Source organism: Arachis stenosperma, chromosome 2, assembly GCF_014773155.1.
Source record: "Arachis stenosperma cultivar V10309 chromosome 2, arast.V10309.gnm1.PFL2, whole genome shotgun sequence".
Taxonomy (NCBI): Eukaryota; Viridiplantae; Streptophyta; class Magnoliopsida; order Fabales; family Fabaceae; genus Arachis; species Arachis stenosperma.
In genome coordinates, this window is record NC_080378.1 from 72,307,171 (window position 1) to 72,332,507 (window position 25,337).

At 35.6% G+C, this 25,337-nt stretch overlaps 1 protein-coding gene, 1 long non-coding RNA gene and 1 other non-coding gene across 3 annotated transcripts in view; 1 reads left to right on the forward strand and 2 right to left on the reverse strand.

Moving 5' to 3' along the window:
- LOC130961503 (lupeol synthase-like) overlaps positions 1–25,337 on the forward strand; it is a 76,835-nt gene that overhangs the window by 41,285 nt on the left and 10,213 nt on the right. The window contains exon 14 of the mRNA XM_057887435.1: positions 1,165–1,245. Within this exon, the coding sequence (XP_057743418.1) occupies positions 1,165–1,245 (81 nt within the window). The remainder of the gene's footprint in view (positions 1–1,164; positions 1,246–25,337) is intronic.
- On the reverse strand, positions 7,637–8,385 carry LOC130961504 (uncharacterized). Its single transcript, XR_009079587.1, has 3 exons — positions 8,310–8,385; positions 7,805–7,920; positions 7,637–7,666 (listed from the first exon to the last, which is right to left on the reverse strand). It is a non-coding gene; the product is annotated as an uncharacterized LOC130961504 (long non-coding RNA).
- Positions 24,333–24,440, reverse strand: LOC130964475 (small nucleolar RNA R71). The gene has a single exon (XR_009080568.1). It is a non-coding gene; the product is annotated as a small nucleolar RNA R71 (small nucleolar RNA).

The window sequence follows — 25,337 nt, forward strand, 5'->3', positions numbered from 1 at the left end:
TTATATATAATATTTTAAATAAATTATATTTTCAAAATATTTTGATGAAAAATTATTTTATATAATAATATATTTAACAAAATTAGTTAATTAATAAATTTTTGAATATAATATTCTAATTATTTGTCAAATAATATAAAATAAAATTTTAATTATTTTATATTTTTATGTTACAGTTTAAAATTTTATTTTAATATAATTTTTTAATATTATAAAAATTTATTGTATAATAATTAATCTTATTGAATAAAAAATATTTATATTTTTATATTTATATATTTTATATTTAATTATTTAAGAATAAAAGATTCTGTTGTCATTTAAAGTATTGCATATTAAGGTATTGTCATTTAAAGCATTTATTTATATACTAAGATATTCTGTATTTATTACACTCCATCAATGCTCTTCTTTCATATTAACCTTTGATTTTCATCTAATTAAATCTAATAGTCTATATAAATATAGCACATCTAATAAGCACATTATTGTTGTGCTCATTTTAGATGTACCAGATAATATCATTTTGCCTATAAAAGGCTTGTTTGATGAGTTTTTTAGAAAGATTTTTTTAAAAAGTTTTTTCTTTTAAAAAAATATTTTTATAAATCTTTTGAAAAGTAAAAATAATTTAACGTTTAGAAGTCTCATTTAAAATTATTTTATTTATTAATTTATCTATCTGTTACGTTTAAATACCAAATAACAAAATACCTTTTGTCTATCTATTATATTACATTAGAACATTTTTTTATAGCAAAAACTAAGGGTTTGTGTTTTCATTTTCTGTTTTTAATTTTAGTATTTTTAGTTTTTTTGAATTTTATAAAAAAAAGTAAAAATAATAAAATTTTATTTTTTATTTTTATTTTTTTTACAAAATTAACAAATCAGACAACACTAAAAAAATTAAAAATAAAAATCCAAACCAAATGCATCCTAAAGTTCTTTCTTTAAAGATAAAAATTGAAATTTTAAAGAAAAATTTGTTTTTTTTAGAAAATAAATTTTTTTATTTTTTAATATTTTTACTTTTACTAAGAGTTTATTTTTTTTCTAATCATACTAAAAAATGAATAATTTTTTTATAAGTAATTGACATCTAACAGACACTATATACAAAAATAATTGGTTGGCCACAATGTTAATTTTATTGTGAAACAGGTGTATACAAATTTACCAGACAACCGTCCAAATTTAGTTCAAACTTCATGGGCTTTATTGGCCCTTATTGGGGCAGGCCAGGTCAGTAATTTTAGCTCAAACAAACATCATAAAATTATCATCTCATTAAAAAGAATATATATTATCATAAAAAAAAAAAGAATATATATTTTCACAAAAAAAAACCGAATATATATACACACGATAAAGTATTCTTTTGTTTCTAACATTTGTAAATTTTTTTTAAAATTATTCTTAATATTTAATTTTATTTGATTTTGTCTCTAAAAATTTTAATTTATATCAAAATTATATATCCTTGAATCTTAATTCTATTTAAATTGTTAGAGACAAAATTGAATGAAAATAATGTTATAAATATTTAAAAAAAAGACAAATATTAGAGATAATATATATATATTTTCGTAAAAAAGTAGAATTTGATAAAGAATAAAATTGTTTACTAAATTTATAGAGAATATGTAATAAAATTATGAAAGAATAAGAAAATAAAAGATGAAGAATTTTTATTGTATTTGTTATAGAGAACAATGCTATCTATTTATACTAAATTGATTATAATTTTTAAAATAGTTAAAACAACTAAATTCTCTAGATGATTCTGTTAGAGATTGATAAATATAACAAACTTAAAAAAAGATAAGCATAACAAATTTTGTTTCTAAAAGAAAAAGGATGATGGTTTAATACGCCCCACAAGCTAGTGGATGGAAGATGTCAATAATTCACAGTTTGAATAAGATTTGATGAAATGATTGAGGAAGATGTGTGTGGTACGGTGACACAGAGGGAGATGTGTGCAGTGGAGCTAGGGCTTCCGGTGGCAGAAACATAGAAGGAGATATTGTGCTTAAGGGAGAGAGAGCAAGCAGCGATCTTTAGAGAACGCGTAGAGCACGGTAAGAGTGATCTTCAAAGAGTGTGTAGAGCGTGGTAAGAGTGCAAACGGAACTGCTGAAACAGAATGCAGATGAAACTGCCAGAAAAAAGTACAGACGAAACTACCGGAAGAAAGCGTAGACGGAATTGCTAGAAAAAACCGTCAACAAAACTACCGGAAGAAGGTGCAAATAAAACTGCAGAGGGAAGCGCAGACGGATCTCTGGGAAGAAAGCGCAGATGGAACACAGAACTACAGGAAGGAAGTGTAGAAGGAACTGCAAAAAGGAAGTGCAGACGGAATTGCCAGAAGGAGGAGGCGTGTGGCGGCTTGTTGCAACTCCAACGGCGATGATTTTGGGTCTATTGGACTTAGAAGGATAAGACGAAAAGGATGGATTAAAATAAGCGTGGTGATTTCTCAGTGGAAAGATGATAGCTTATATATGCTCCTCAAACAGGATACTAAGACTCTGATACCAAAATAAAACTATGAAAGAATAATAAAAAAAAAGATGAAGAACTTTTATTGTATTTAATATAAAGAACAATGTTACCTATTTATATTAAACTGATTATAAATTTTAAAATAGCTAAAACAACCAAAATCTCTAGATGATTCTGTTAGAGAAAGATAAGCATAACAAACTTAGAAAAAGATAAGCATATTTTGTTTCTAGAAGAAAAAGAATGATGGTTTACACAACTTGTGAACCATCATAATAATAAAACTTAAAGAGTACGCAAAAATAAAGAAGGTTTTGTTATGTATTTCTTAATTGTAAAACTTACAAAGGTAAAGATAAATATATAAGCTGGCATTGTAACCAAATTAATCTATTGGGCTGAATTTATGGGACGGTGTTAAACTTTTTTGTTGTTGTCATGGGCTAAAATGAAAGAGTTGTTTAATATGCCTCCACACGTTGGAGGATGAACGATGTCAAGAATACCGAGCTTATTAAGATTAAGATGGAAGGGCTGAGGAGACAAAGACTTGGTGAAGATATCAGCTAGTTGCCCAGACAGGGAAATGGGGAGAAGTTTCATCACTCCAACTTGAGATTTTTGTCAAACCAAGTGACAATCAACCTCTAAATGTTTTGTGAGTTCATGAAAAATCGGATTAGCAACAATATGAAGGGCACTCTAATTATCACAATATAAAACTGGTGGGCGGATAGGAGAGATGCATAAAAATTGTAACACATTTAGTATCCATTGAAGTTCACAAGTTGTATTGGTCAGTGCACGATATTCTACTTCAGTGGATGAGCGGGTAACGGTGGTTTGTTCTTTGGTCTTCCAAGAGATTAAAAAGCTGCCAAGAAGAAACAATAACATGTTAAAGATTACCGAGTGTCAGAACATCTGGCCCAATTAGAGTCACTAAAGCCAAGAAGCTGAATTTTTTATTCTCTTAGAAAAAAATGTCCTTTGCCGGGACTAGTTTTCAAATATCGCAACACACGCTTGGCAAATTGAAGACGAGAGTTAGTGGGAGATGCCATAAATTGACTTAATTGTTGAGTGTTATACATGATGTCTAGTCGGGTAGTGGTGAGACAGATAAGATGGCCAACTAAATGGCGATAAACAAAAGGGTCAGATAGCAGGGGACTATTATCTTGATATAGTCTTGTGTCACTATCCATTGGATCATAGACAGGTTTAGCACCTACTAAACTAGTATCCTCCAAAAGATCAAGATAGTATTTTCTCTGAGATAAAAAAATTCCTTTTGTTGATTAAGCAACCTCAATACCCAAAAGATATTTTAATGGACCCAAGTCTTTAATTCAGAAGTGTTGGTACAAAATAGACTTAGTAGCAGCAAGTTCAGAAATAGAATTACCAATGAAAATAATGTCATCAACATAGTCTAGAAAGATAGAAATTTGAGTGTCAGTGAATTTAACAAATTGACTATAAGCAGATAAGGTCTGCTGGTATCCATGAGATAGCAAAAGATGAAAAAGTTTGTCATACCACGTATGACTAGATTGTCGTAAACCATACAATGACTTCAGTAATTTGCAGCATTGATTCGGTCAAGGAGATGTAAACCTAGGTGGCAGAGTTATATGAACATCTTCAGAAAGATTTCCATGTAAGAAAGCATTATTGACATTCAACTGATGTATGGGCCGATTCTTCATAGAGGCCAATGCCAAAACTAGTTAGATGGTGGCAGGCGTGACAACAGGGGAGAAGGTTTTTAAGAAATCAACACCTTAAGTCTGGGTGAACCCTTTAGCCACAAGGCGTGCCTTATACCGATCAACTGAACCATCAGGCTTGTGTTTGATGTGATAAACCCATTTACAACCAACCGACTCAACACCTGCAGGACAATCAACAAGACACCAAGTTTTGTCAACTCAAGAGCTTCTATCTCATTTTTCAGAGTACTATGCCAATTAGAGTGTTGATTGACATCCTTAAAAAACTTTGGCTCAACATCATAATGTAGAGATAAAAGAAACTTATGATGAGAAGATGAAAGAGAAAAAAATATATAACTGAAGATAGAGGATACCGGTACTTTGATGGGAGAGAGATTTGTGGAGGTGAGTGAGGAATTGCACAAGTAATCAGAGAGATATGCTGGAGGTCAGTGAAGTCAGTTGGAATGACGAGAACGAGGTTGCTCAGGTGATGAGAAAGGTGACATGAGATAAAGAGCTGATGGTGGACTAATGTCTATTGTGGAAGGAGGGGAGGGTGTGTAACTTGAAATAGATTCGGTGATTATGGGTTCAAGTTGGTTAGGACACGACAGTGAGGAAGAAGAATATGTTGTTGGAGAAAAGAAAGAATTAGATGGAAGTGGGTTAATGGGTATGGGTGAGGGTCCAATTGAAAGACTAACTGAATCTTATTTTTGAGAAGGCGTGTCTGACAATGTTGGGATGGATATATGGAATTAGACATTTTTAGTAAGTAAGGGCAAGATCATTTTATAAAAAAATCACAAAAATACTTATTTTAAAAGGGGAGTGATAGATAACTTTTTATTACAAGAGAAATTATTTTTTTTAACTCTTTTATAAATACTTCAAATAATTTTTTAAAATGTCAGAAATTAATTTTAAAAAAGTAACTACGGAATATTCTCAAACAGGCACAACTAGAAAATGGATAAATACAGACAGATTTAGTCTTTATTACAGACGGATTTTTGGTTACCGACGAAATTACCGACGGATTTTGTCCCTCTGTAAAAGCCCCGTCGGAAATTATTTACCGACAGATTTTTTTTCCGTCGGAAAATTACCGACGGATTTTTACTAGTTACCGACGAATTTTTCCTCTGTAAATTCTCCCTCCATTTCCTGAAGGCGACAAACTTACAGACGGATTTTCAGACGAATTTTCCGTCTGTAATTACTGGCGGATTTTCAGACGGATTTTTTGTCTGTAATTACAGACAGATTTTCAGACGGATTTTCTGTCTGTAATTACAGACGGATTTTCCGACAGATTTTTCGTCTGTAATTTAAATTTTGGAAAATCATGATTACAGACAGAAAATCCGTCTGTAAATCTGTCTGTAAAGTAAAATAGAATTTTTTTTTACTTTTTCTAATTACAAAATAAACTTATTTTCATACAAAATAAATATAAATTTAATACAAATTTTTATCTAATTTATATTCGAATATTTATAATATTTCAAAAAATAAACAAATTCATCGTATTAAAAATAAACAATATTTACAATAAATTATTCAATATGAATTGAAGATACAGCTAAAGTGATTTCATTTGTTCTAGGGTCAGCACTTTCTAAAGAAACGCCACAAGGATCTTCTTTAACCAGAAGGGCAAGAACATTGAGTGAGCTCCATGTTTTTGTCACATTGCTGCTTGAATCTCCCAAAGTAACAGCAAAGACAGCATCAAATCCTCCTGCTCCTGGAACTCCAGCCAACAACACTCCTTCCAAGTTTAGTGTAGCATCTAAAAGTTTTGTTTGTGATTCTGGTTCAATCTGCATGAATTGCAAGAAAAGAGTAGTGATATTCTACCAGCAGATATAACTTATAATCAACATCATTCAAACAGAAGAAGCCTAATAATAAGTGCCAAATCAATGAAAGGCTTGGGTTTCCTCACCCTCGAAACTCAAATAGGACAAAGAACCTAACAGTTGAAACAGCACTAACCTCCGCAAGATGCAGATCTTGGGTTTCCTCACCCTCAATTTCTCTTGCTATTCTTAAGGCTTGTTTTTCCAATTCTCTTGTCTGAGGCCCTTTTTCAAGCTTTGTTATATATAGTTCCTCATTGAATGTGCTTTTTACACCAAACAAGGCCTCATTTGTTTCAACCTGATCCCATCTCCTTGAAAAATATAGAAAAAAATAGCCAATTTAAAACCAAAATGGACAGCCTATGAAGAAATCGAAATAAACAAAGAAACGGGAAAGAAAACCTGTAGCTAAAATAACAAGATTATAGCAACAGCTGCATATGAATATACCATAAAAATCCTTTTCAAAACAATTAAAGATCTTAGAAGGAGCCTTGCTGACAGGTTCTGCACTAAACTTCTGTTCTCTTAAAGAACCATCCTTAATTAAGCGAGCCATTCTAAAAACAATTCCTAGATGAACAGTAATGATGATGTAAGCAGGAAAGGAAGTCAAATTATCCATGATCTACCTCACTAATAATGAAAAACACGAAGCAAGTATATATAAGAATTTTTTTATTATGGGGTGCAGGTGAAGTTATTATTATTAGATAAATATCCACAATGACTTGCTTCTGATTCTCCTCAATCTTGAAAACTATGAACCTGTGAGTCCTTTTTGTCTTGAGCTCCAAAAACCACAACTATGAATCTTAGTATTGTTTGGATCTATATAATTTCCAGTTTGCAGTGAGAATTACCTGTTTATTTAAAGCATCTAAAGTTTCCTCATTAAGATCATTGCTAGCTGTAATACTAGTCTTCCCAAAGCCAGACACCGCGAATTCCTTTTCAATGCAGCAAAAGATCTTCCTGGCTTGACAAGACAAATAGGCAAGGTCATCAGAGTCCAGTCTAATGCCAACTGCTTTGTATCTGCACCACAAAGCAACTAATGTTTTATTTTAGGGGGTTAATGATGCTTAGACACTATTCGAAAGCCAAAACCAATCTGCAATCCTTAAAGTGAAAATAAGGAATACTTAGAAACTAAATTCTTACCTCCTCAAAAGATATTCCATCATGAACTGCCACAACCAAAGAACATTAGTTAGCTAAAGAAACTAATAAATTATACAAATCTTCAGGAATGTGCTGACTTACACCTAAGTATAGAACTAAAGACTGTATGCTGATTTTAATTTCATGATTAATAATGTAAAAAAATTAATCCATGCATCAGTTTCTGAAACTAAAGTATATATATATATATCTGCCATGTAATCTCTATGATCCACTTGCACATTGTTCTTAACAAAAAATGAGTTATAAAAGTTTATTCCTAGAAAGTTCTTTGAGTCCTTAGCCAGATTCGATTTCTTTTTCGTGAAGCAAGGAAGCCTCGAGCGCACGATCTTTTTCATTGTTTCAGGGTAGTCCCCAAATATAAAAGGATGTAGATACCTGTAATAACAGATCATACAAAAAATCTAATGTAGTAGCAAAGCACATAATGTAACAATTAATGTAATATTAAAAACTATGAACTTTGTGCTATATATAATTAACTAGCTGGTCTAGGGTTGTAAGTTTGTAACTTACCACCCATGATAGAAATCTTGAACTCTTTGTGTAGCAGTGATATCTTCACTACTATTTGTTTGTGGAGCAAGACCAACAGTAAGGATATTAAACCCAACAAACCCATTCTGCATCCCCTGCATTTAACACAAATCAAATGAAGATTAGCATTTTGTTGTATTTATATGAAGATTAGCATTTTGAAGTATTTACTTCCAAATTTCAAATAGTAGAATAAACTATTATTTTTTACTATGAAAGATTTGAGCGCTGACAGGTTTAACTATGAAAGATGTAAATTAACTTGATACTCATAAAAGATTGGTTTAATTAGATATAACTAGCCAAAGAACTATCCATTTTTTAAAATTTTGTCGAACTAATCTAATCTTTAAAGGGTATCGAGTTAGTTTGTATCTTTCCTGGTTAGAACTGGCAATAGTTTACCCCGGATAGAATCTCTATAAGGCTAATGAAAGAACAAAGCAGAAGGGTGAATGTGGCACATGAGAAACATTTTTAGTACCTTATACTTGTTCCTATACAATCTATAAGCTGATCCATGTGCTAACAATATAGATATGAATGCTGACAGCTCACTTTGGTTGGTCTCAGCAAAAACACCCTGTAATGATTTTGAGCGCTGCAGGGTGGGAATACAACACACATTATACACTGACAAATATTCTTGATCTCACGACTTTAGAATATAGAATAATGCTATAATACTGATAAATTGGAACAACCGAACAAGTATTTAGAAGGGAAGAAATAGAGATATTTAAGAGGGAGAACCAATAGTTATGGTGATGCTTAACTAAATAAAGATACAGGTCTGCAAAGATAACTCAGAACACAACAATTAGAAAATATTCAACTCGGCTTGTTAATCAAGTAACTCTAAATGACTCGCCTTATCAGTGCTACAAAACTAATTGCGGAAAATAGAAAAATTAATTTTGCAAAGACTTGCATGGTACCTGAAGTTTTCTTAGCCATACTTGAACCAAACTAACAAAATCTTTACATGTACTTTTACTAACTTTTTTACGAAGTGATTTGTCTTTAATCTCATCAAGGGTCTGCAAATCACAGGAAAAACAAAGCACTAAGCAAACATAGCATAAAGAAAGTGAATCAAGCTATAACAAAGCATAAGAATAATGATAACATAAAACCCATAAGGATATGAACAAACTCTGGAAGGAATCTATATCACTATAATCAGAGGATCTATCTTATAATTTCAAGTTTCTCTAACAACTCTATTAGTGGAATCATATATAAAAGCTCACTTTTTACTCAAATTAGACCACCACATTTGTCACTTTTGAATCATGATGTTAATTCTTATATATTATCTGCTCCTTGGCAATTTAGCATTATAATTTCCAAAGATGTCTGGCATTTAGTTTCTCTAGGATACAAAATATGGACAATTTAACATACAAATCAAAACAATATCTATTTGTTAACAGTTATAGACATACTCGCACTAAACACCTTATCAGATGTTGCTGAACTTTTTCTTCCATTCAAATGTGATCTCTTTTTTTTAGTGGAAATAATCAAATAAAATTATGCCATTTAACCTACATAGGGTTTATATACAACAAACTAAATGACAAATATAAGCATCATATAAGATGGTTATATACCATAAATGGGCTAACAAAGGCATGAGAATGAGTGCTGCGAAGGGGAATCCCAAATAACCTTCCTGCTGCAACATTGCTATCAGCACACCACATGAAAAGCCAAGTTATACAAAATTCAATCCAAAATTATATATATAAAATTCTGACATTTTAGCATTTTAATTCCACTGAGTCCATGGTTTTTCCTTTTTCCTTTTCTTTCTTCCTCCCCCTCCGCTATATTGTTGGAAAGAAGATAGCTGTGATAAATTTTGTATATAAGAAGTTACATTATACACGTCACAGTTTATAAAGATTATTCTAATAAATAACCTTTGATATCATTGAGCAATAGATTTTGATTGCCATAGAAGAAGTCAAAGACATGTCCGCAAAATCTGGTGAATATAAAACAAACACATAGACAAGTTGTACCTTCTAACTGCTTGAAGTCATTCTTCAAATTCAAGATCGAAAGTATCGTTGCAAGACTTGCCGTCAAGCTGTGGTGCGGGTGCCTCTGCAGAGAAAAAAAATGAACAAGTATATGTGCAAAAATCATTGACTGTGATTTGAGAAATAAAAGAACAAAAACATAGACTCACATTTACATCAAATCAGAACCACATTGGTCCCCTGCATTGCAAATTACAAAAATCAAAAGCTGAAAAATATATATAGGACTACTAAATTTCAACATCATCAACAACCACCTTAGATTATTTTTCTGTTACATAACTCCTCAATCCAATTGAAAAACAAAAAGAATCAGTAAAGGAAAGAAATATAAATCAATTGAAGAAAAAAGAGTCTCTAAAATCCAAAGAATATTTTTCAGATAATATGTCCAAATGGTACAGATATAAATGATAAAGGACGAGAATAAAGGAATATAGAAACATAAAAAACCAGGTATCGAATTTTTTTTTCCATAGATATTTGCATTACTTAGAGGAGTTACCTCTTTTAAATCACAGGGAAAAAAAAATTTGTACGATACAAGTTCTGTGGAAGAAAAAGAGATAATCTGCTGGATCCATCTCATATCATTGATGAAAATAAATCACCACCAGAATCCATCTCATTAAAATTATTTGAAACAGAGATATGAATGGAGAGAATCAAGCAAGTAATTAAAGACTTGAATTTTTTGTAATTGGGAGGAAGAGTTGAAACTTGAAAAGTTGAAGCTTTCATCATGTGTAGAAACTAGAAAGAACCATGGTGCTAAAGTGAAAATATAAATTAATAAATTAAGCTTTGACATCTCTTAAGAGGCAATATCATAATATAAACATATAAATAAAATTGATTATAATATTATAATTATTTAAACAATGTATGATATATAAAATATGTAAAATACCAACGCAAATGTAACATTATTGTTATCTCCACCGAAAAATGAAGTATTTAATAATATTTCACCAAGGAATAATTGTCTTTAAATATAATGAAACAAGGCTTTTGATGAGCGGATAATTTATACGCTTTTTGGCATTGTTTTTAGATAGTTTTTAGTAAGTTTGAGCTACTTTTAGGGATGTTTTCATTAGTTTTTATGATAAATTCATATTTCTGGACTTTACTATGAGTTTGTGTGTTTTTCTGTGATTTCAGGTAAATTTTGGCTGAAATTGAAGGACTTGAGCAAAACTCTGAAAAAGGCTGACAAAAGGACTGCTGATGCTGTTGGAATCTGACCTCCCTGCACTCGAAATGGATTTTCTGGAGCTACAGAACTTCAATTGGCGCGCTCTCAATGGCGTTGGAAAGTAGACATCCAGGGCTTTTCAGCAATATATAATAGTCCATACTTTATTCGGAGATTGACGACGTAACTTGGCGTTGAACGCCAAGTACATGCTACTGTCTGGAGTTAAACGCCAGAAAAACGTCATGATCCGGAGTTGAACGCCCAAAACACGTCATAACTCGGAGTTCAACTCCAAGAGGAGCCTCAGCTCGTGAATTGATCAAGCTCAGCCCAAACATACACCAAGTGGGCCCCGGAAGTGGATTTATGCATCAATTACCTACTCATGTAAACCCTAGGAGCTAGTTTATTATAAATAGAACATTTATCTATTGTATTAGACGTCTTTTGACCACGTTTCATCTTTGGTCTCAGTTTTATTTTATTCTTCATCTTAGGAGACTATTGATCACGTTAGGGAGGGCTGGCCATTCGGCCATGCCTGAACCTCTTTTACTTATGTATTTTCAACGGTGGAGTTTCTGCACACCATAGATTAAGGGTGTGGAGCTCTGCTGTACCTCAAGTATTAATGCAATTCCATTGTCTTTTATTCAATTCTCTTTTATTCTTATTCCAAGATATTCATTCGTACCCAAGAACATGATGAATGTGATGATTAGATAACCCTCATTATCATTCTCACTTATGAACGTACGTGATTGACAACCACTTCCGTTCTACATGCAACAGAGCTTGAATGTGTATCTCTTAGATTCCCCAACAGAATCTTCGTGGTATAAGTTAGATAGATGGCGGCATTCATGAGGATCCGGAAGGTCTAAACCTTGTCTGTGGTATTCTGAGTAGGACTCTATGATTGAATGACTGTGACGAGCTTCAAACTCCTGAAGGCTGGGCGTGATGACAAGCGCAAAAGAATCAAGGGATTCTATTCCAACATGATTGAGAACCGACAGATGATTAGCCGTGCTGTGACAGAGCATAGGAACGTTTTCACTGAGAGGATAGGATGTAGCCATTGACAACGGTGATGCCCTACATACAGCTTGCCATGGAAAGGAGTAAGAAGGATTGAGTTGAAGCAGTAGGAGAGCAGGCGTCCTTGAGCCATACAGTATCTCCATATGCTTATCTGAAATTCCCACCAATGAATCTGTATAAGTATTCTATCCTTTATTTTCTTATTTCTATTTTCGAAAACCCATAAACAATTTTAATCTGCCTAACTGAGATTTACAAGGTAACCATAGCTTGCTTCATACCAACAATCTCTGTGGGATCGACCCTTACTCACGTAAGGTTTATTACTTGGACGACCCAGTACACTTGCTGGTTAGTTGAACGGAGTTGTGTCCACTCGTGCCAATTTCTTAAATTCCATAATTTCACAGTGAGTATAACTTAAAGAATAGTGATCACAATTTCGTCCACCAAGTTTTTGGCGCCGTTGTCGGGGATTGTTCGAGTATGGACAACTGACGGTTCATCTTGTTGCTCAGATTAGGTACTTTTCTTTTCAAAAATCTTTTTCAAAAAAAAATTTTTCCTTTCTTTTTCGTTTTTACAAACCTTATTTTCGAAAAAAAAAAAAAATAAAAATACAAAAAAATTAGAAAATCATAAAAATCAAAAATATTTTGTGTTTCTTGTTTGAGTCTTGTGTTAATTTTTAAGTTTGGTGTCAATTGCATGCTTTTAAAATTTTTCTTGCATTTTTTCGAAAATCCCATGCATTCATAGTGTTCTTCATGATCTTCAAGTTGTTCTTGACAAGTCTTCTTGTTTGATCTTGATGATTTTTTGTTTTGTATTGTTTGTTGTTTTTCATGTGCATTTTTGCTTTCATATTTTCCATGCATTAAAGATTTCTAAGTTTGGTGTCTTGCATGTTTTCTTTGCATCAAAAATTTTTCAAAATTATGTTCTTGATGTTCATCATGATCTTCAAGGTGTTCTTGGTGTTCATCTTGACATTCATAGCATTCTTGCATGCATTCATGGTTTTGATCTAAAAATTTCATGCATTAAGTATTTTTGTTGTTTTTTTTCTCTCTCATAATTAAAAATTCAAAAATCAAAAAAATATCTTTTCCTTATTTCCCTCCAATTTTTGAAATTTTGGGTTGACTTGGTCAAAAATTTTAAAATTAGTTGTTTCTTACAAGTCAAGTCAAAATTTCAATTTTCAAAATCTTATCTTTTCAAAAACTTTTTCAAAAATCATATCTTTTTTATTTTTTTTATTATTTTCGAAAATTTTAAAAATTATTTTTCAAAAATCTTTTTCTTATCTTTACATCTAATTTTCGAAAATTCACTAATAATTAATGTGATTGGTTCAAAAATTTGAAGTTTGTTACTTTCTTGTTAAGAAAGGTTCAATCTTTAAGTTCTAGAATCTTATCTTGTAGTTTCTTGTTAGTGAAGTAAATAATTTCAAATTTTTAAATTAAATCTTTTTTATCTCTTATCTTATCTTTTTCAAAAAAATAAAAAAAAAATTTATCTTTTTCAAAATTTGATTTCAAAATATCTTATCTAACTTGCTATCTTCTTATCTTTTTCAATTTTGATTTCAAATCTTTTTCAATCAACTAACTAACTTTTTGTTTATTTTTTTATCTTTTTCAAAACCACCTAACTACTTTTCCCTCTTCTATTTTCGAAAATATCTCTCTCTTTTTCAAAAATTCTTTTTAATTAATTAATTGTTTCATGTTTTAATTTTAATTACATTTTATCTCTAATTTTCGAAAATTACTAACTCCTTTTTCAAAATTATTTTCGAAATTTCTCCTCTCTCTTTTCTTTTTCTATTTCATTATTTAATTACTAACACTTCTCTTCACCTCTCTTCATCTAAAAATCCGAATTCTTCTTCATTCTTCTACCCCTTCTTTTTCTACTAACATAAAGGAATCTCTATACTGTGACATAGAGGATTCCTCTTTCTTTTCTTGTTTTCTTCTCTTTCATATGAGCAGGAATAAGGATAAAGGCACTCTTGTTGAAATTGATCCAGAACCTGAAAGGACTCTGAAGAGAAAATTAAGAGAAGCTAAATTAAATTATTCTAAAGGTAACCTTTCAGAAACATTAGAACAAGAGAAGGAGATGGCAGCCGAAAATAATAATAATGCAAGGAGAATGCTTGGTGACTTCACAAAGCCAACATCCAAAATTGATGGAAGAAGCATCTCCAGTCCTGCCATTGGAGCCAATAACTTTGAGCTTAAGCCTCAACTAGTTGCTTTAATGCAACAAAACTGCAAGTTTTATGGACTTCCATCTGAAGATCCTTATCAGTTTTTAACTGAGTTCTTGCAGATCTGTGAGAATGTAAAGACGAATGGAGTTGATCCTGAAGTCTACAGACTCATGCTTTTCCCTTTTGCTGTAAGAGACAGAGCTAGAGTATGGTTGGATTCACAACCCAAGGATAGCCTGGACTCATGGGATAAGCTGGTCACTGCCTTTTTGGATAAATTCTTTCCTCCTCAAAAGCTGAGCAAGCTGAGAGTGGATGTTCAAACCTTCAAACAAAAGGATGGTGAATCCCTCTATGAAGCTTGGGAAAGATACAAGCAGCTGACCAAAAGATGTCCATCTGACATGTTTTCAGAATGGACCATATTAGATATATTCTATTATGGTCTCTCTGAATTTTCGAAAATGTCATTGGACCATTCTGCAGGTGGATCTATTCACCTGAAGAAAACGCCTGAAGAGGCTCAAGAACTCATTGACATGGTTGCAAACAATCAATTCATGTACACTTCTGAGAGGAATTCCGTGAATAATGGGATACCTCAAAAGAAAGGAGTTCTTGAAATAGATACTCTGAATGCCATATTGGCTCAGAACAAAGTGTTGACTCAACAGGTCAACATGATCTCTCAAAATCTGAATGGATTGCAACATGCATCCAACAGTACTAGAGAGGCAGCTTCTGAAGAAGCTTATAATCCTGAGAACCCTGCCATGGCAGAGGTTAATTACATGGGTGAACCTTATGGAAACACCTATAACTCATCATGGAGAAATCATCCAAATTTCTCATGGAAGGATCAACAAAAACCTCAACAAGGTTTTAACAATGGTGGACGCAATAGGCTGGGCAATAGCAAGCCATATCCATCATCTCCTCAGCAACAGACAGAGAATTCTGAACAAAATACTTCTAATTTAGCCAATATAGTCTCTGATCTGTCAAAGGCCACTTTTAGTTTCATGAATGAAACCAGATCTTCCATCAGAAATCTGGAGGCACAAGTGGGCCAGCTGAGTAAGAAAGTAATTGAAACTCCTCCCAGTATTCTCCCAAGCAATACAGAAGAGAATCCAAAAGGAGAGTGCAAGGCCATTGATGTGATCAATGTAGCCAAATGCACAAGGGAGGAGGAGGACGAAAATCCTAGTGAGGAAGACCTCCTGGGACGTCCCTCAAGCAAGAAGGAGTTTCCTATTAAGGATCCAAAGGAATCTGAGGCTCATATAGAGACCATAGAGATTCCATTAAATCTCCTTCTGCCATTCATGAGCTCTGAAGACTATTCTTCCTCTGAAGAGGATGAAGACGTGACTGGAGAGCAAGTTGCTCAATATTTAGGAGCTATCATGAAGCTGAATGCCAAGTTGTTTGGTAATGAGACTTGGGAAAGTGAACCTCCCTTGCTCATTAGTGAACTGGATACTTGGATTCAGAAAACTCTACCTCAAAAGAAACAAGATCCTGACAAGTTCCTAATACCTTGTACCATAGGCACCATGAGCTTTGAAAAAGCTCTATGTGATCTGGGGTCAGGGATAAATCTTATGCCACTCTCTGTAATGGAGAAGCTAGGGATCATTGAGGTACAACCTGCCTTGTTCTCATTACAATTGGCAGACAAATCATTGAGACAAGCTTATGGAATAGTAGAGGACGTGTTAGTAAAGGTTGAAGGCCTTTACATCCCTGCTGATTTCATAATTCTAGACACTAGGAAGGAAGAAGATGAATGCATCATCTTAGGAAGACCTTTCCTAGCCACAGCAGGAGCTGTGATAGATGTCAACAGAGGTGAGTTAGTCCTTCAACTGAATGGGGACTACCTTGTGTTTAAGGCACATGGCCATCCCTCTGTGACAAAAGAGAGTAAGCATGAAGAGCTTCTCTCAGTTTAGAGTCAAGAAGAGCCCACACAGTCAAACTCTAAGTTTGGTGTTGTGAGGCCACAACCAAACTCTAAGTTTGGTGTTAAGACCCCATATCCAAGCTCTAAGTTTGGTGTTGGAACCACACTAACATTGACCTGACCACCTTGAGGCTCCATGAGAGCCACTGTCAAGCTATTGACATTAAAGAAGCGCTTGTTGGGAGGCAACCCAATTTTATTTATCTAATTTTATTTTATTTTGTTTCTTTGTTATTTTTGTGTTTAATTAGGTACATGATCATGAAGAGTCACGAAAAAATCAAAAAAAAAAAATTAATTAAAAACAGAGTCAAAAACAGAAGAAAAAAATTGTTCACCCTGGAGGTAGCGCAGACTGGCGTTCAACGCCAGTAAGATGCACCTGGCTGGCGTTCAACGCCAGAACAGAGCACCATTCTGGCGCTGAACGCCAGAAACAAGCAACAACCTGGCGTTAAACGCCAGGAAGGTGCACAGAGAGGACAAACTGGCGCTGAACGCCAGAAACAAGCATGAAACTGGCGTTCAACGCCAGAAACATGCATTACATGGGCGTTGAACGCCCAGAACGTGCACCAATGGGCGCTTGAACGCCAGAATGATGCATGAAGGCATTTTTACATGCCTATATGGTGAAGGAATGGTATTTCTTTTCACCTCAGGATCTGTGGACCCCACAGGATCACCTCAGGATCTGTGGACCCCACAGGATCCCCACCTACCATATTCCCACCTTACCTCCTAATCCTATTTTTGTGATTTGAATTCCCCATGTCACAATTCCCAATCTTCTTCATCAATCACCTCAATTCCTCTTCCCAATCACCCCTTTAACCATTCACATCAACCCACTCTTCCCCATAAACCCCACCTACCTTCATAAAATTCAAATTCAATTTCCCACCCATTCCCACCCAAAATGGCCGAACACCCACCCTCCCCTCTCCCTATAAATACCCTTCCTTTCTCCTTCATTTTCACAGAACACAACCCCTTCTCCTCCCACATAGCCGAACCCACTTCTCCCCCTCTCTACCATATTCTCTTCTTCTTCTTCTTCTCTTCTTTTCTTTCTTGCTCGAGGGCGAGCAATATTTTAAGTTTGGTGTGGTAAAAGCATAAGCTTTTTGTTTTTCCATTACCATCAATGGCACCAAAGGCCGGAGTATCCTCTAAAAAAGGGAAAGGGAAGACAAAAGCTTCCACCTCCGAGTCATGGGAGGTTCCAACACGGTTCTGAGTATCTCTGAGGCTCCATGAGAGTATCTCTGTCAAGCTAATGACATTAAAGAAGCGCTTGTTGGGAGGCAACCCAATGTTTTATAGTTAACTATTTTCTTTTGTTATTTTATCTTTTTTGTAGGTTGATGATCATAAGAAGTCACAAAAACAATGAAAAAATCAAAAACAGAATGAAAAACAGGAAGAAAAACAGCACACCCTGGAGGAGAAGAAGCTGGCGTTCAAACGCCAGTAATGCTAGCTGTTGGGCGTTTAACGCCCAGTCTGGCACCATTCTGGGCGTTTAACGCCAGAAAGGGGCACCAGACTGGCGTTAAACGCCAGAAAAGGGCAACAACCTGGCGTTAAACGCCAGGAATGGGCACCAGCCCGGCGTTTAACGCCAGAAATAGCTCAAAACGTGATTTTGAGCAACAATTGGTGCAGGGATGACTTTTCCTTGACACCACAGGATCTGTGGACCCCACAGGACCCCACCATCACTCTCTCTCTTCTTCCTCCATTCACCAATCACCTCAATACCTCTTCCCCAAAAACCCTTCACCTATCAAATCCCATCTTTCTCTTCACCACTCACATCCATCCTTCATAAATCCCCACCAACCTCACCCTTCAAATTCAAACCACTTTCCCTCCCAAAACCCACCCATAATGGCCGAACCTCTACCCCCCTCTCTCCTATAAATACCCTTCTTCAACTCTTCATTTTCACACAACCTAAACACCCTTTCTTACCCTTCTTGGCCGAACACACTACCATCTCCCTCTTCCTCATTTCTTCTTCTTCTACTCTCTTCTTTCTTTCTTTTGCTCGAGGGCGAGCAAACATTTTAAATTTGGTGTGGTAAAAGCGTTGCTTTTTCGTTTTTCCATAACCATTTATGGCATCCAAGGCCGGAGAAACCTCTAAAAAGAGGAAAGGGAAGGCAAAAGCTTCCACCTCCGAGTCATGGGAGATGGATAGATTCCTCTCAAGGGTGCATCAAGACCACTTCTATGAAGTTGTGGCCTTGAAGAAGGTGATCCCCGAGGTCCCCTTTTCACTCAAAAAGGGTGAATATCCGGAGATCCGCCATGAGATCCGAAGAAGAGGTTGGGAAGTACTTACCAACCCCATTCAACAAGTCGGAATCTTGATGGTTCAAGAGTTCTATGCCAATGCATGGATCACCAAGAACCATGACCAAAGTGTGAACCCGAATCCAAAGAATTATCTCACTATGGTTCGGGGGAAATACTTGGATTTTAGTCCGGAAAGTGTGAGGGTGGCGTTCAACTTGCCTATGATGCAAGGAGATGAGCATCCTTACACTAGAAGGGTCAACTTTGATCAAAGATTGGACCAAGTCCTCACAATCATATGTGTAGAGGGCGCACAATGGAAGCAAGATTCAAGAGGAAAGCCGGTTCAATTGAGAAGGCATGACCTCAAGCCCGTGGCTAGAGGATGGTTAGAGTTCATACAACGCTCAATCATTCCCACTAGCAACCGGTCCGAAGTTACCATAGACCGGGCTATCATGATCCATAGCATCATGATTGGAGAAGAAGTGGAAGTTCATGAGGTTATAGCCCAAGAACTCTACAAGGTGGCGGACAAGACCTCCACTTTGGCAAGGTTAGCCTTTCCTCATCTCATCTGTCACCTCTGTTATTCAGTTGGAGTTGACATAGAAGGAGATACCCCCATTGATGAGGACAAGCCCATCACCAAGAAAAGGATGGAGTACACAAGAGACCCCTCTCATCAAGAGATCCCTGAGATACCTCAAGGGATGCACTTTCCTCCACAAAACTATTGGGAGCAACTGAACACCTCCCTAGGAGAGTTGAGTTCCAATATGGGACAACTAAGGGTGGAGCATCAAGAACACTCCATCATCCTTCATGAAATTAGAGAAGACCAAAGAATCATGAGGGAGGAGCAACAAAGACAAGGAAAAGACATTGAGGAGCTCAAGCACTCCATAGGACCTTCAAGAGGAAGGAAGAGCCGCCATCACTAAGGTGGACCAGTTCTTTGATTTCCTTGTTCTTTATTCTTCTGTTTTTTCGAATTTTTTATGCTTTATGCTTATCCATGTTTGTGTCTTGTGATCATTAGTGTCTTAGTGTCTATGCCTTAAAGCTATGAATGTCCTATGAATCCATCACCTCTCTTAAATAAAAACGTGCTTAATTGAAAAGGAAAGAGTAGCATGAATTCTGAATTTTATAATAGTTTAATTATTTTGATGTGGTGGCAACACTTTTGTTCTCTGAATGTATGCTTGAACAGTGCATATGTCTTTTGAATTTGTGGTTCATGAATGTTGGCTCTTGAAAGAATGATGAAAAAGGAGACATGTTATTGAGGATCTGAAAAATCATTAAAAATGATTCTTGAAGCAAGAAAAAAGCAATGAATACAAAAAAAAAAGAAAGAAGCAAACGAAAAAAAAAGAAAAAAAAAGAGAAAGAAAAAGAAAGAAATAAAGTTGTGATCCAAGGCAATAAGAGTGTGCTTAAGAACCCTGGACACCTCTAATTGGGGACTTTAGCAAAGCTGAGTCACAATCTGAAAAGGTTCACCCAATTATGTGTCTGTGGCATGTATGTATCCGGTGGTAATACTGGAAGACAGAGTGCTTTGGGCCACGGCCAAGACTCAAGAAATAGCTATGTTCAAGAATCATCATACCTTACTAGGAGAATCATTAACACTATCTGGATTCTGAGTTCCTAAAGAAGCCAATCATTCTGAATTACAAGGGATAGAGTGAGATGCCAAAACTATTCAGAGACAAAAAGTTAAAAGCCCCGCTCATCTAATTAATACTGATCTTCATAGATGTTTTTAGAGTTCATTGCATATTCTCTTCTTTTTATCTTATTTGATTTTCAGTTACTTGGGGACAAGCAACAATTTAAGTTTGGTGTTGTGATGAGCGGATAATTTGTATGCTTTTTGGCATTGTTTTTAGTATATTTTTAGTATGATCTAGTTAGTTTTTAATATATTTTTATTAGTTTTTAGTTAAAATTCACTTTTCTGGACTTTACTATGAGTTTGTGTGTTTTTCTGTGATTTCAGGTATTTTCTGGCTGAAATTGAGGGATCTGAGCAAAAATCTGATCCAGAGACTCAAAAGGACTGCAGATGCTGTTGGATTCTGACCTCCCTGCACTCGAAGTGGATTTTCTGGAGCTACAGAAGCCCAATTGGCGCGCTCTCAACGGCGTTGGAAAGTAGACATCCTGGGCTTTCCAGCAATATATAATAGTCCATACTTTGCCCAAGATTTGATGGCCCAAACCGGCGTTCAAAGTCACCTCAAGAAATTCCAGCGTTAAACGCCGGAACTGGCACCTAATTGGGAGTTAAACGCCCAAACTGGCACTAAAGCTGGCGTTTAACTCCAAGGAGAGTCTCTATACGAAATTGCTTCATTGCTCAGCCCAAGCACACACCAAGTGGGCCCGGAAGTGGATTTTTATGTCATTTACTCATTTATGTACTAGTTTTCTATAAGTAGGACTTTTTAAAAAGCTTTTAGGGAGACTTTTGGTAGCTATCTTTGTTTTATGCTATCTTAGACCTTTGGGAGGCTGGCCATTCGGCCATGCCTAGACCCTGTTCTTATGTATTTTCAACGGTGGAGTTTCTACACACCATAGATTAAGGTGTGGAGCTCTGCTGTACCTCGAGTATTAATGCAATCACTATTGTTCTTCCATTCAATTCCACTTGTTCTTCATCCAAGATATCACTTGTTCTTCAACATGATGAAGGTGATGATTGACGCCCATCACCATTCTCACTCATGAACAAGGTGACTGACAACCATTCTTGTTCTACACGCATCTGAGACTTAGTGAATATCTCTTGGATTCCTGATTGCACGATGCATGGTTGATCGCCTGACAACCGAGTGCTCGCCTGACAAACGAGCCAACTATTCCGTGAGATCAGAGTCTTCGTGGTATAGGCAAGAACTGATGGCAGCATTCAAGAGAATCCGGAAGGTCTAACCTTGTTTGTGGTATTCTGAGTAGGATTCAATGACTGAATGACTGTGACGTGCTTCAAACCTGTAACCTACTGGGCGTTAGTGACAGACGCAAAGAGAGATTCTATTCCGGTAGGGAGGGAACCAAACCGGTGATTGGCAGTACTGTGACAGAGTGCGTGCATTAGCTTTCACTGCGAGGAAGGGAGGTAGCTGCTGACAACAGTGAAACCCTACACGAGCTTGCCATGGAAAGGAGTAAGAAGGATTGGATGAAGGCAGTAGGAAAGCAGAGAGACGGAAGGGAAGGCATCTTCATACACTTGTCTGAAGCTCTTACACCAATGATATACATAAGTATCACTATCCTTATCTTTATATTATTTTCGTTCATCATCATATACAATTGAGTTTGCCTGACTAAGATTTACAAGATGACCATAGCTTGCTTCAATGCTAACAATCTCTGTGGGATCGACCCTTACTCACGTAAGGTATTACTTGGACGACCCAGTGCACTTGCTGGTTAGTTGTGTGAAGTTGTAGTGATCACAATTTCGCGCACCAAGTTTTTGGCGCCGTTGCCGGGGATTGTTCAAGTTTTGAGCAAGCTTTTGGTAACAATGCCTGGGATTGTTCTAGTTTGGACAACTGACGGTTCATCTTGTTGCTTAGATTAGGTATTTATTTTTTTCGAAATTCTTGGAGATGAATCCTAGAGTTTCATGATGATTTGTTGAAATCTGGCTGGCTGAGAAGCCATGTCTAATCTGATTGGACCGAGGTTTCAACTTATCACCACAAGAGCTTGTTGATTCTCATCAATTTTGCTTTTGGAGCAGTGATCTGCTAAGGCTTGGCTGACCTTTGGTCATGTCTAGTGTTTTGGACCAAAGCTTTCCTTGAAAGCTTGGCTGGCTGTGAAGCCATGTCTAATTCCTGGACCGGAGTCTTAGACTAGCATTGCACTGATTCCTGGAATTCTCATTAAGAATTTTGATACCTTTTCCCACTTAATTTTCGAAAAATACAAAAAAAATTTACAAAATCATAAAAAAAAAACCAAAAATATTTGATGTTTCTTGCTTTAGTCTAGTGTCTCATCTTAAGTTTGGTGTCAAATGCATGTTTTTGTTATATTTTTCGAATCCATGCATATATTTCTTTGTTTTGATCTTTGAATTCTTCTGGCTTGAGTGTTTATGTGTCTCATATAGTGTCAGTAGTACACAAACTGCTAAGTTTGGTGTCTTGCATGCATTGTTATTTGATTCTTGTTGCATTTTGATTATTAAAAATCCAAAAATATTTTTAATTTGTGTCTTTTCAAGTCAATAATACAAAGAATTGAAGATTCAGAACATACTGCAGAGGAATTATACAGAAAAAGCTGAGCATTCAAAAATGCCCAGTGAAGAAGGCAGACTGGCGTTTAAACGCCAGCCAGGGTACCTGGTTGGGCGTTTAACGCCCAAAAAGGGTGCATTTTGGGCGTTAAACGCCAGAATGTATATCATTCTGGGCGTTTAACGCCAGGATGGTGCTAGGAGGAAGATTTTGTTTTCAAAATCAATTTTTTTTCAAGTTTTCAAAGTTTTTCAAAACCAAATCTTTTTCAAATCATATCTTTTCAATCAAATGTTTTCAAAATCAATTTCTTTCCCTTTTCAAAGATACTTACTAACAATTAATGATTTGATTGAACATTTTTTGCCTTTTCTATGAAGGAAGGTTTTATGTTTCAATCATATCTTTTCTTGTTAGGCAAGTCACTAATTTTCAAAATCATATCTTTTCAAATTGTTTTCAAATCATATCTTTTAAAATTGTTTTCAAATCATATCTTCTCAATCACATTTTTTTTAACCAATCATATCTTCTTAATCACATCTTTTTCAAAATAGTTTTCAATCAAATCTTCTTTTTAATTTCTAATTTCAAAATCTTTTTCAAAAATCATTTTATTTCTTTCCCACTTTCATTTTTCGAAAATTAAGTGATGTTTTTCAAAAACATTTTCAAAATCTTCCACTGAATTTTCGAAAATTCTCTTCCCTCCTTCCCACATCCTTCTATTTATGGAGTACCACTCCTTCTAAATGCACAATTCGAACCTTATCTAATTAAAGTTCGAATTCTTCTTCTCCTTCTTCTTTCTATTTCTCTTTTCCTCTGACACTTCAAGGAATCTCTATACTGTGACATAGAGGATTCCACATTCTCTTTTTCTCTTCTCTTTCATATGAGCAGGAGCAGAGACAAAGGCATTCTTGTTGAAGCTGATCCTGAGCCTGAGAGAACCTTGAAGCGAAAGCTAAGAGAAGCTAAAGCACAACTCTCTTTAGAGGACCTGACCGAGTTCTTCAAGGAAGAAGAACACATGGCAGCCGAAAACAACAACAATGCCACAATGCAAGGAAGGTGCTGGGTGACTTTACTGCACCTACTCCTGATTTCTATGGGAGAAGCATCTCTATCCCTGCCATTGGAGCAAACAACTTTGAGCTTAAGCCTCAATTAGTTTCTCTAATGCAACAGAATTGCAAGTTCCATGGACTTCCAATGGAAGATCCTCATCAGTTCTTAGCTGAATTCTTGCAAATCTGTGACACAGTCAAGACTAATGGGGTTAACCCTGAGGTCTACAGACTGATGCTATTCCCTTTTGCTGTAAGAGACAGAGCTAGAATATGGTTGGATTCTCAACCTAAAGAAAGCCTGGACTCTTGGGAAAAGCTAGTCAATGCCTTCTTGGCAAAGTTCTTTCCACCACAAAGATGGAGTAAGCTTAGAGTGGAAGTCCAAACCTTTAGACAGAAGGATGGAGAATCCCTCTATGAAGCTTGGGAAAGATACAAACAATTGATCAGAAAATGTCCTTCTGACATGCTTTCTGAATGGAGCATCATAGGTATTTTCTATGATGGTCTCTCTGAACTATCCAAGATGTCTTTGGATAGCTCTGCTGGAGGATCTCTTCATCTGAAGAAGACGCCTGCAGAAGCTCAAGAACTGATTGAAATGGTTGCAAATAACCAATTCATGTACACTTCTGAAAGGAATCCTGTGAACAATGGGACTAGTCAGAAGAAAGGAGTTCTTGAGATTGACACTCTGAATGCCATATTGGCTCAGAATAAGATATTGACTCAACAAGTCAATTTGATTTCTCAAAGTCTGTCTGGAATGCAAAATGCACATGGCAGTACTAAGGAAGCTTCATCTGAGGAAGAAGCTTATGATCTTGAGAACCCTTCAATAGAAGAGGTGAATTACCTAGGAGAACCCTATGGAAACACCTATAATTCTTCATGGAGAAATCACCCAAATCTCTCATGGAAAAATCAAGAGAGACCTCAACAAGGTTTCAATAACAATAATGGTGGAAGAAACAGGTTTAGCAATAGCAAGCCTTTTCCATCATCTTCTCAGCAACAGACAGAGAGTTCTAAGCAGAATACTTCTGACTTAGCAACAATGGTCTCTGATCTAATAAAGACCACTCAAAGTTTCATGAATGAAACAAGGTCCTCCATCAGAAATTTGGAAGGACAAGTGGGTCAGCTGAGCAAGAAAGTTACTGAACTCCCTCCTAGCACTCTCCCAAGTAATACAGAAGAAAATCCAAAAGGAGAATGCAAAGCCATAGACATGGCCGAATATGGAGAGGAAAGAGAGGAGGAGGACGCCACTGAGGAAGACCTCAGTGGGCGTGTACCAATCTCCTCTGAGTTCCAATGGGAATCTGAGGCTCAAAATAAGACCATAGAGATTCCATTGGACTTACTT